We start from the raw sequence: 13542 nt of genomic DNA on the forward strand, positions 1-13542 counted from the left end.
GATTTAATCAAAGTTATTCTCTATGTGCAAAGAAATGTTTTGTTTCATAACCAGTCAAAATGCCTGAGGATTTAATGGCAGGCTGTGACTCGATTTGTTTCTCTTTCTGAAAAAGTAAGGTTAGTAATTTGATACATTTTTATCTTTACCTTTTTTTCCTTCTTCTTTATTATTTTCTTTGTTTAAACAATGACATTCTATTTAGATTATGTAGTGGGTAAAGGGTGGGGAGGGCAGGAGAGAACAGTAATGAAAATATCATTAATAGAATAATAACATATTTATTTCTTGTAAAAGTTTATAAGTTCTTCAAATGCTATTTCTAATTATACTTTCTTGATTATACTGCTTATGCTTGTTTGTAAATAATCTGTCATGCTTTAACTAATAATAATCAGAACTAAATAAGAGTAAATAATATGTTTTATTTTTAACTCTATTAATATAAACAGTAAGTAACATTCCATTGTATATACTTCTTACAGCTTTCTCTTACATTTTTTATTTCTGCCTCACTCCCTTTTATTTTCTACTCTCTTTTCTTTTCTTTATTAATATATAGAAATGCTTTTGATTGTGTGGGCACAGTGAATAATAGGATTTGTATGAAAATTGAGTTGGGAGAAGAATGCTGAGTTTTATTGCTTGTTGGTAATTTTGAGTTTAATTTCACTTGCATAGAGGCTGTGATGATCTGTGGAATACATTGTGGAGGTTCTGTCATGTTTAGATGCATTTACACTGCTAAATGAATGTTTGTCACTAGTTTTTAATAAGTTTCCCGCCAAAATGTTAAGAGAGACAATCTGGGATGTGGGCTGTCTCATGCACAGTGTCTTTGAGTTACCTCAGAATCTTCAAATCACAGAATTCTCACAGAGAAACTGAAAGCAGTTAGTAGAAACATTGACAAGGTTATCACACTGACACACCACAGATTCAGGAAAATACTCTGTTCATAAAATATGTCAGTTATAATGAGTTTAAATGATGTAGTTTCTTGTAGTAAGTAAATGTCTTATTTTAGAAGGCATAAAAAAATGAAACATTTATTTAAATGTTTTTGAAAATCTACTTAACAGCAGCATAATAATCTGTGTTAAAAATTTGTGTTCCAAACATATACTTTACTATAACTCATTTAATTCATCTGATTGACAAGCATAAATAATCTTATAACTCTATTCTGGAAGAAATGTCATGTGATATATTTTAAAGCAGTAGGTTAGCATGATTGTAAAATCTGGTTACCAATATGTGTTTGCTGTGCATTATTTTGTATAAAGCAGACAGATTTATTCTGGGGACAGCAAGTAGGATGGTGCTCTACAAAGAGACAACTCAGTGAGATCAGATATATATATATATATATATATATATATATATATATATATATATATATGTGTGTGTGTGTGTGTGTGTGTGTGTGTGTATGTGTGTGTGTGTGAGTGTGATGGCTTTTTTTCTGAGAATCTGCATAACTATCCAAAATGATTTATAATAATTTCTATGAATACAATATTTTACTCTATTGACAAAATGAATGTTTGCCACAAGTTTTACTAAGTTTCCCGCCAAAATGTTAAGGGAGACAATCTGGGATGTGGGCTGTCTCATGCACAGTGTCCATGAGTTTCCTCAGAAGCTTCACTCACAGAATTTTCACAGAGAAACTGAAAGCAGTTAGTATAAACATTGACAAGGTTATCACACTGACACACCACAGATTCAGGAAAAATACTTTATTCATAAAATATGTCAGTTATGATGAGTTTAAATGATGTAGTTTCTTGTAGCAAGTAAATATCTTATTTTAGAAGGCATAGAAAATGAAACATTTATTTAAATGTTTTTGAAAATCTACTTAACAGTAGCATAATAATCTGTGTTAAAACTTGTGTCCCAAACATATACTTTACTATAACTCATTTAATTCATCTGATTGACAAACATAAATAATCTTATAACTCTATTCTGGAAGAAATGTCATGTGATATATTTTAAAGCAGTAGGTTAGCATGATTGTAAAATCTGGTTACTAATATGTGTTTGCTGTGCATTATTTTGTATAAAGCAGACAGATTTATTCTAGGGACAGCAAGTAGGATACTGCTCTACAAAGACACAACTCAGTGAGATCAGATATATATATATATATATATATATATGTATGTGTGTGTGTGTGTGTGTGTGTGTGTGTATGTATATATGTGTATGTGTATATGTGTGTGTGTGTGTGTGTGTGTGTGTGTGTGTGTGTGTGTGTGTGTGTGTGTGTGTGTGTGTGTGTGTGTGTGTGTGTGTGTGTGGGTGTGTGTATATGTGTGTGTGTATATGTATGTGTGTGTGTCTGTGTTTATGTGTGTGATGGCTTTTTTTTTTTTAGGTAATAACGCAGGTGTTTCTGAGAATCTGCATAACTATGCAATATGATTTATAATAATTTTTATGAATACAATATTTTACTCTATTGACAATAATGAGTTTAAGTAAATGCTCATATACAAACAATTCAAGATTTTTGGAAGCTGTTGATAGAATTCACATGACAGAAAATAGATGCATCTTAATGCATGTAATGTCTGAATCATATTAGCCAAAGTTTTTGATTTAAATGAATGTTAGAACATAATTTTCTCTCCTCTTGATTTCTAACATTAAGATTATTTGAATGCTATTAGAATACAAGTGTTATATATTACATAGATCTATATAATAGTATGAACAGTTTTAAAAAAAAAAAAAAAAAAAAAAAAAGTTTATTTTAGTTTATATGATGCTGTTTTACCAAATGTGTAGTTTTGTCTTGATAGATAATTGAATTGAAAACTGTTAACCTCAGTTAAATATAACTAGTATTAAATTGATAAGGTGGTAGCTGAGGTACTGCTGCTTAGGGTAGGGAGTTAACTTGAGTAGCAAATACTACTCTAAGTTGGAGTTTTCAACTCCAGGCGGGATGCAAGGTTTAATCCTTACATTATTTTCACTTGTTCATTGTTATATGTATATAGTTTTGACATCCACAATATATTTTGTACACTCATTGTCACTACAAACAAAATTGAATCCTATACAAAATCCCATAAGAGATTTAATAAATACAGCTATATTTAAAGGTACACCTAAAAGAGGAGATGTAACATTATTTACCTTGTTATTTGTTATTTCGATCATAAGATTCTTGAGTTTTAAAAATTTCAAATGACATCTTTAAAAGGAATTTCTTTAAACATTAATGGATTGAATAATCCATGTAAAAGGGCAAGCCTAATAAGATACATTAATCTACACAAGGCCAATCTAGTCTTCCTGCAAGAAACCCATCTCTTGAAAAAAGATATTGATAAACTAGCCACTAATAAGTATACAGTATTGGTTAGTTCAGAGCACACTCAGAAAAAAAGAGGAGTGGCTATTTTATGGAATAAAAGTATGCCCATTCCTAAAACCATTAAGTCTTATCAGGATGACAAAGGAATGTTTTGTATGGTTACAATACAAATTAATGGGAAGACTTACACTTTAATTAATGTATATTGGATACCTGGAATTGGTATTAATACAGTGAAACATCATATTGATAAGATCATATCATTCTCTATAGGGGATATTATTTTAGCTGGTGATTTTAATTGTATACTACATGAAAGTGATACTACCACTATAAAGAAAAGAAGAATTACATCTAATGCAAAACATTTAAATGATTTTGCTAATTCTTATCATTTGAATGATATTAATAATCAGATAGAGTCAAAATCATTACCATACACCTTTTTTCTAACAGATACAAAACTTATTCAAAAATAGATAGGGTCTTTATTTCTAACCAGATGGTAACAGATTTAATTAATTCCAAAATCATTTCCTGTCCTATATCTGATCATAACTCAATTGTTTTTGAATTCATGATAAAAAATACTCATAATGTTCAAATCAAAAGGATACCAGCATACTTAACTCAGCTAAAAGACTATAAAGAATATATACTTTCAGAAATACAACATTTTCTAGACATAAATAATACTCCTGAAGTCTCCATTGTCTATGTTTGGGATGCCTTAAAATCATATCTATATGGACAAAGTATCAGATGGTATAATAATAAAAGGAAATCTTGGGATAAGGAATTGTTAGATATTCAAAGTAAACTAGACTCTTATAAACATAATAATAAAGAAAATATTATGGACAAGAAAGTTATTGAAGAAATAAACAAACTAAATGAGAAATACAAAGAAATTTTAACTCATAAAGTTAAAATAACTTTAGAGAAATACAAGTTTTGTCTTATTCAATAAGCCCCAAATACTTACATAGACTTAAAAATAAAACAAAAAGATTGAATAAACAAAACCATATCAAAGAAATCTTTTCTCTAAGGAAAAGAAGAATGTTTCTAGTATACCAGAAATACTGGATGAATTTAGAAATCACTTTCACAAGATTAACCATAACAACATTAACATGGAACCTAAAGATAAAATAAAGGAGTTTATAACCACAAACATGAATAAAAGCTTAATAAACAACAGATTAAACTATTGGACAAGAGTATTTCATATACAGAAGTTATTACACAAATAAATAAGCTTAAATCAAACAAAGCACCGGGTAATGATGGTATTATACCAGAGATATATAAAATCCTTTCTAAAACTACATATTCATTAATACATAAGGTTTTTATTCTGGCCCAAACTGAGTTAATAACCCCCATCTTGGCAATATACATTTATTTCACCAATTTTAAAACCTAATAAAGATCCAACTAGATGTTCTTCATATCGACCCATCTCATTACTTAATGTTGATTATAAAATGTTTATGAGTATTTTTGCTGATAGATTGAAGACAATTATCCCCGGCATTATAGACATAGATCAGACGGGCTTCATTGTAAATAGAAATACTTTTGATAATATAAGAAGAACTTTAACATTAATTGATTTTGCAAATAGGAAAAGGAAAGATTTAACACTTATTAGTCTTGATATAGGTTCAGCATTTGATTCAGTAAGTTGGGACTATCTGTTTACCTTAATGAAATGCACAAATTTCTCTGATGCATTTGTAAATTTAATTGAGCATTTATACAAAGGAACGCTGGCTTATATTAAGGTAGGAACATATGTTTCACAAAAATACCCATTCTTAAAGGTACAAAGCAAGGATGTCCACTTTCTCCACTATTATTCACTTTAGTAATGGAGCCTTGGGCTAATTTGATTAGAAACAGTACTGACATAGAGGGTTTTGAAATAGAAGAAAATACAACATCAAAAATTCAACTTTTTGCAGATGATGTTCTAATTACATCAGCAGGATCTAATTCTTCTATGCAGTCTTTATTTGATAAAATGATGAATTTTAAAAGTATTTCTGGTTTAATATTCAATGAAGAAAAAACTAAAATACTACCTATATATACACGAAAAATACTCTCATTAGTGATTTTACTAAATATGTACCCAACTCAGGTCAAATAACTTATTTAGGTATAATACTATCTAAAGATATTAAATCTATTATATATAATAACTATAATACCTGTTTTCTTAATATACAAAATTTTTTAATACCTGGAATAATATGTTTTTACTATGGAGGAGAGACTTACAATTATTAAAATGATAATATTCCCCAAGATTTTATACTTAATACAATCAATAATACTTTCACCTACAAAAATAACTATCAAGAAACTGAATACACTAATGTTAAATTTCTTATGGGCACCTAATAGACCTAGGATTGCATTAAAGAAACATACTAATAGCTGGTCTCAAGGGGTATTTCTTTTCCAGACTTTAATTTATATATTATCTCTTCTATTATAAAAGTTATTACTTTATTAATAGATCGGTCATATGTCATAAAATGGAAAGATTATTGGGAGCTAATTAGTATGCACTTCATGAAAATCTCCTTAACACATAAAAATATGATTATAAATAACTCCATGTTGTGGTTGCTAAAGGAATTTTGTACTTCACCTATTACACCTAAACATATGGTCTGTTACCCATTAAATATTATTATTAGTTATCGTAACTTTATATTCATGCACCCTAAGTATAGGAATGGAATTTTATTGTATTCCTATAATTTATACTCAGGGTATGCTTATGTCATCTACTTCTGAAGGAGCTCATTTAGCTATAGATAATAATCTAAAGTACTGGTATCAGCTGATATCTGATAATAAAGTTAAAAATCTAGATTTCTTAAAACAAGAATTTGATCTAAGAGAAACTTGTTGGTTAGAGGTTCAGATCTTTAGACAACATCTCATTGATAGAATAGATCTAATGTCTATAACAGTTAAAGAATCTATTGCAAAACTGATTGATTACTTGATAATAAATTTACAGCATAAAGTTTCTGATAAAGGTAAACTTTCATATATACATAAAATTATCAGACAAGAAACTTTTTACAATGTAGATTCATACTGGAATTATTTCACCTCTATTAATGGGGACCCACCAACTCAACAAGATAAACAATATATATTGGAATCTGCTTATAGAACTACATCTTCCATTGTCTGGAGACTTTATACATGGAAATTTTACATAGATCTTTTTATACACCTTTGATGATGAATAAAATTAATAATAAAGATAATCTATGTAAGAGATGTAATGTAGAAATTAATGCTGACTGGGCTCATATGTCTTATGACTGTATGAAGTTGAAAGAGTACTGGAAGTCAATTAATGAATTTTTGCAGGCTCTTTTTACAGATAATTTCATTATTTCTAAGTCTCTTATATTATTCAACACACCTGTACCTCAATGTGTTAAAAAGATTAAGCTTCCCTTGTTATGGTCTATCCTAGCAGTGGCTAGGAAAATAATAACTAGAAATTGGATTTCAGATACACCTCCTTCGTTCAATGAATTTAAAAATGTTATGAATATAATGTGTCATATGGAAATAAGCACAATTAGAATGAGAACAACTAGAAAAACATCACATTTTATTGTATGGGATAATTTACAAAATTTGTTAAAAAAATTCTGATTTCAATAGCACAGTATTTTAGTTTAATTAATTGATCTGATTGTAGTGGATGTCTTTGTAAATACTTTAGTTGTTTTGTTGAATATTATAATAATACCTATTTTTAATTATTTGTATAAAATTGTTATGATATTTCTCTTATATGTTAAAACAATAAACTTGTTTTGAAAAAAAAGAAATAGCTTATGTCCGATTCCTGGGAGATGATTCATATACCTACTGTGATTTCTCAGTAGAGAATCCATGTATATTGATAGAGACATGGAGGATTTCAGCAAAGACCACCTACTTGGGCAAATCAGAAAGATTATATTTTATTTTATTTTGTATTTGTTTACCTGTGACCAGTGTACTACCCCAGTAAACAAATATAACAAAATAATTTACACGTTCAGTTTCACTATTCTAGAACTCACAAGTCTCAAAATGTAATACCCATATCATTTTGCCAAATAAATATATAGTTTGCATCTTTTAAGACTTCACTGATTCGACATCAGAAACCTCCTGTAGGACCACTGGAATCTGAACATCATGCTAAAAGAGATGTGGAGGATTATTTTAACTGCAGAGCCAGATAAGGTCAAAGTCAAACACATTTATTTATGTGCTTAAAACAGTCCACACAACACAATAAAGTGGATGATAAACATGAAAAAGCAAACAGTGCTAACACACTCCTACATTTATTTATGTACTTAAAATACACCACAAAACACAACACAATAAAGTAGATGATCAAAAAACAGTACTAACACAATGCAAAATGTAACCAGAGTCAGTAAATTAGGTAAAAACAAGAATGTATAATTTTAAACATGTCTGTAATCAAAGTTAGAATCATGCAAAATCGTTTTTATGCTTGAAAACTGCTTACTGGAACAAAGTGTTTCGGAGAGACCTCTTAATGTGACCCACTGACAATGACAATTTCCGAAGGTATGGTACCTGCTAAGTGAAAGAACAAATGCTAGAATATACCAGCTGCACTCTCAAATCCACTAGTAGCTTCAGAGTGGCTCAAATGCAGGTCTACATTAGGCTGTAAAGATGAAGCAGCCTTTTGAGCTAAGGGGGAACAAAATCATGTAGGAATAATTATACTAAAACTAGAGCCTTGCAGGCTACATGTTAACATATAGGCAGCCAGTACATACTCTGTAAAAGTGGTGTTGTGTTCTGATATCAAGAAGTATCTGCTAAAACATGAGCTGCAAAATTCTACACTAGTTACAGCCGATATGGTTCGATGCCAGTAAGCTCTATGTAAAGGAAATTACAATAGCCTAGACATGATGAGACCAGCCAAATCTATGACATATAGAGATAAAGCCTTGAGTATGGCCCAGACAACCCAGATTAAACTAAATAGCAGGCAGGAAACTACAGGAGCCAGTTAGGGGAAATGGAAGTGTGCAGCTGATGCCAACTTGCCCAACCTGGGGAAGGATGGTAGTCTGACTTGCTGCATGGATTTCAGCTAGCAGATGTTACTGTAGCAGCATGTATCAGCAGAAACCTACGATGTGAGCACACACCAAGCTGAGCAAGCACAGTAGCCTCAAATCAAGTCATGCAAAAAAAGAGCATAAATCATGGGAAAGGTACTGTGGAGTGTCGACATATCCCACTGAAATGAGGACATGTAGGACAAGTGTGGAAGGCAGCCACTCTCCTTGCCTCCCTGGATAATGGCTTTTCTACCAGTTAGATATCTACCTTACATCAACCACTCACAGGGTATAAGTGTCACAAAGCTAAATTAATCTGAAAAGTGAGTTTCCCCATGGGGTGTGGGGTGTATTGACAAGGTGCAATCAGGCCCTGAATAGGTGAAAGAGTTTTAATAAATTTAACTTATTCATTTGTTAACTAGATAAATGAACTGGTTATCACAGACCCATTCTAGCCACCAAGTGACAGATGTGGCTTAATATTTGTCATGAACACATGGAAAAAGAACATTGAAAAGGAACACAAGGACACCAAGAAGAGTAGAGAGAAGGTATATGTAGCAGCTGTACTTCACTGAATTGTAATGTACCCTGAAATCTGCTACTATCCACTGGTGAGTAACAACCAGAAAGGCTAATAAAGGCAAAACTCCTAGATGGAACTAGACCCAAAACACCAGAATCCATAAAGTAGATTATGGTAAAACCAAGGGGACAATGAATCTCAAAATACTTCAGTAGGTGTTACCTTGTCTCATTACAGTCTCCAAAATGGGAAATGGAATGAGAGACTGAACTAACAAAACCCAAACTTAACTAGCTGAAAGAAGGCTCCAGCACAGTCAAGCTAACTATGGAATCACTATTTGAATCTTTTGTGAGCAGTATGAACAAAGTGAATGGCAACAGTAGCCACAAGCAGAGTTGGAAGGAAATTTGGCATCCTAGGAAAACCCACTCATTTGGCACCTCATATAAGAAATCACAGTGGCGATCACTTAATGATAGCTTATAAACTGTCAAAGCATTTTAAAGAACATTTTAATAATGTACAATCTGTCACTAAGCAATCCCCATTGTGATCTCTTATAAATAGCTTGCAAATTGTCTATCTGTTCAGTTATTAATGGCAGTTTAACTGCCTTCAAAAAAGACAGTCTGAGATAGTTTACAAGCTGTGAATTAAGGAATCATGAGAACTTAATTGGTAGCCTGTAATCTGCCTTTTTTATGCTAATTTTTTTGCAAACCCCCCTTAAAAGTTGGTGATCAACAGCAGGTGCAACCTTTGTTCCACATCTGCTATGGAACTGGTCACAAAATGGCCTAATGGGCTGAAACTGGACAGTACTGACAGTTGACTGCAAACCAGTGAGCCAAAGTGTTGTTGCCTGTGTGTGTGTGACTCTGGTCTTTTCTTGTCTGTGGAAGAAAAGAGATGATGCCATCCTCTTGGGGAATTAATTAAATGCATATACACGGACTTTCCTTTCCTTGCTTCTTCTTCCATTTTTACACATACAAGCGGGAATCCAAAGCACTGTCTGTGGCCTTTCTCTGGTCTAATTAAATTCTTGGCAGATAGTTGAGGCCACAGTAGCATGAATCAGGCTGAGAATGAACAGAAAGGAGTCATACAGGTTCATTGTTATTTAATATCTGCACAAACACCATATCAGCTTCAAACAGTCAAAGAAAGATGGAACACCAACAGCTGTTTGGATACTGATGCAGGTAATGCTGTCCCTGACTTGGTGACATGAACCAGAGAAGATACAGAGGTTGCCTGCAAAGTTCCTTCCCAGTATAAAAAGGCTGTCTGCTAAATGAAGTGTTCCTGGAACACTTCTAATATGATTCAGTGTGACTAACATATATTAAACCATAGGTATTATATGTATTAAGAGTCTCCGGAAAATAAGGTTCAGAGGTATTACTTTTTTTAGAATTAAAAATGAAACGTACATTTACTGAGTTACCTATCCAGTGTTAATGTTTCTGAAACAGTAGTTACTCTCATGGTGCATTCAGACTAACATTATACTTGTAACTGTGTGGACTGTCCGAACAGTTGTTAGAAATTAAGGTAGCCAAGTAAATGTAAGGTAAGGTATCCATACTGAGGAAGGTAACCTGAGTGATGAAATCAGGAATAACAAAAAGCCATATAAAACTAAAGTAGTACAAATTTTCAGAATCTAGAGGCTTACAAGCAGCAGCGTCTACAGTCCTATACCTGTGTCAATCTTATGATAAACTTTAGATAAGACATATCTTTCTGAAGCTATCTTTACCATTCAAGTATGATCAAAATCACTCTTTTAGGCTATGTGGCAATGGGAGCTGAAGCAAGTGCTTTGCCTTATTCTAGCATGAATGCAAGCCATCTGATGCCATAAAAAGACATGGATTGAGCAGAGGATGACACTGCTTCTTACAGGTTCTAAATGCACCGTCATTGAGGTTTTACAAAAGAAGCTGAATCAAAGCAAAAAACAAGAAAAGTATGGACAAATATCCCATGATCAGCCTGGGAAAGGCATCAAAAATTGACTTACAACAGGCTTGTATTTCAGGTGGAAGGAACATTTTTGAGAAAAAATGAAGATCAGCAAGAGTAGGTAGTGGACCATCACCTCTGCAAAATGAATAATGGTACATTTTCTTGAAGTATCTTAATACAGAACTGCACAGATTCAAGGGCAACTGTATTAGAAGGTCTACAAAACAGCCACATGAGGCAGGAACGATCAATAATTGTTAAATGAAAATTCATAAAAAAATCTTACTGCCTGCAGTTCTAAAACTTTGTTCTGTAATGCCAATAAGTGCCGCTTCTCTTTCTTTATATCCCCTTTCATACATGCAATGTTCCTCTGGTGATTCTCTTCAACTGTTTCACGCTGTTTCTGCATCTCTTTCTCCTTTTCCGCTTCCCATATTTTCTGTTCTTCTGTGAGGGCTCTCTGGACCTAATTACAAATACAGAAGAGTAACATACAAATATACAGGAATAACAAATTAGTTAAATCAGATGAAACTGTAACAGAACTTCCAGTCATGACATGGACTAATATATTCCTCAGTAGTATAGCTAATGTTTTACTGTAGTAACCCCCTGGTTGTTTTGCTCAGAAGTGGGCGTGGTCTGAGTGACTGACATGCCATGCGACAGTGATGTTGTAGGGAAATGATGCATGATTGACATGCCATGTAGATTTGCCAGTGACATCATGCATACATCGCTTGTTGATTAACACATGTGGAAATCGTCCCCTGTGCATGTGAGTTGTGAATGATCTTGAAACTGAGTATACAGATCCTGTGAGACTTCTCATAATGGAAAGAAATATCCAATTTTCATGGATTAAATACTGTTTTCTTTATTACAGATGCTGCTCATTTCTTGCTGAAGAACGCTGCCCATGACACAGCAGCCAGAGTCGTGTTCTTTTGCAAGAATAATTTTTTCATTTTTGCAGTGGGGGTGGGGGCTGAATGCCCCCATGCACCCCCCCACACCCCTGCCTAAATTAAATATGCCAACTCCGAGATTGTATTACAGTGAGTAAAAGTATAGATTTACCGTTCTGCTCCGGAAAAGTTTCCATGCATGCATGCATGCCTGCTGCACCTGTAACACTGCTATAAGCTGGCATTTTGTATTAGTACTGTTCAGTGCAGTCCGGAGCGCTGACCTTGTTGTTTTTTTCTACTGTTCATGCAGTTAACAGTAATAACCGTTGTTCGTGGATGAAATAATTTTCTCTTTAATAATGATGGTGCTACATATCCATCAGCGGGTTAGTACAGGGCTTAAGGTTACTAAAATATAAGTTGTAAATATTTTCCTTTTCCTTTCATTTCATTTTTAAATTTTATTTCCTTATAGCAGGGCATTCACCTTGCATCATTATTAAAGAGAAGACTATTTAATCCGAACAACTGTTATTTCTTGGTATTATAACAAGTTTGCAGGATCTGTATATCACATGCTCAGAATGCCAAATGAATATTCATGCAGACAAAGAAGACATCAGCATGATTATTCATCCATTTTCATACACGTCGCCCATACCTCTCAACCTCCTAGAGCAAGAAATCTGGACAAAGCCACAAATAATGGGGGGACAAAGGCTCATAAATAGGGACACTTTTTAAATATTGCTCTTACAAGCTTAGAAAGTTGATAGAATTACAAGTTCTGCATAAGCAGTAATTTTCTGAAAGATATGAAGTCTGAAAACCAAATGTCTGCTGTTATTTTCTGACTTCAGTCCTCAATGATTTGCCAGTGATTTACCATAAAACTACAATTTTATGAGAAAAGGACTAAAAATATGAGTAAAAAATCTGGACATTCTGTGAAAATCTGGGCAGTTGAGAGCTATGATATCTCGTGGTGCTGGGTGGTGGACAGGGTTTGGGCAGGCCTTGCTACTGCGCATCCAAGGGGTTACTATAGTAAAACATTGCTGTATTTTATATACACACATGCACACACATGTCTGTGTGTTTGTGTATATATATATATATATATATATATATATATATATATATATATATATATATATATTTTTTTTAATTTATTTTATTTATTGTACATTTGTTGACCGGGATAGTCTAACTGGATTTATGTCCATTTTCAGTAGAGTCACAGAGAGATAAGCTCCAAGAGATTACTAGACTACTAACATACAGGTACTAGTTATTATACAGTTAAATACTACAAATTTTAAACACTATCTTCACAGTTTATACAAAAAAAAAATGTTACAAGCATTCATTAGTAACTAGAAAGTAATTTTTAAACAAAACTTGTCATAGGTGACTCCATAGTCAGACACACTGACGTCCCACTCACCAGACTGAACAAGGAGAGGGTCTCTAGAATCCGCTACATAACACAAGCACTCAGGTCACTCCACAGCAAGTACAAGTATGACTCAGTCATTGTTCATGCCGGTGTGAATGACCTGAGGCACTCCCTGGACTACATGAAAAGAGACATAAAGGAGCTCTCAGATTATGTAGCCCAGGCTGGTATGACCCTGA

General features: G+C 32.9%; 1 protein-coding gene across 1 annotated transcript in view; it reads right to left on the bottom strand.

The window, feature by feature from the left end:
* The window catches only part of LOC122800252 (protein Daple-like), a 475569-nt gene that overhangs the window by 64675 nt on the left and 397352 nt on the right, over positions 1-13542 (bottom strand). Inside the window, exon 16 of the mRNA XM_044069743.1 lies at positions 11277-11459. Within this exon, the coding sequence (XP_043925678.1) occupies positions 11277-11459 (183 nt within the window). The remainder of the gene's footprint in view (positions 1-11276; positions 11460-13542) is intronic.

This window comes from Protopterus annectens, chromosome 4.part0, assembly GCF_019279795.1.
Source record: "Protopterus annectens isolate FY-2018-M chromosome 4.part0, PAN1.0, whole genome shotgun sequence".
Classification (NCBI taxonomy): domain Eukaryota; kingdom Metazoa; phylum Chordata; order Ceratodontiformes; family Protopteridae; genus Protopterus; species Protopterus annectens.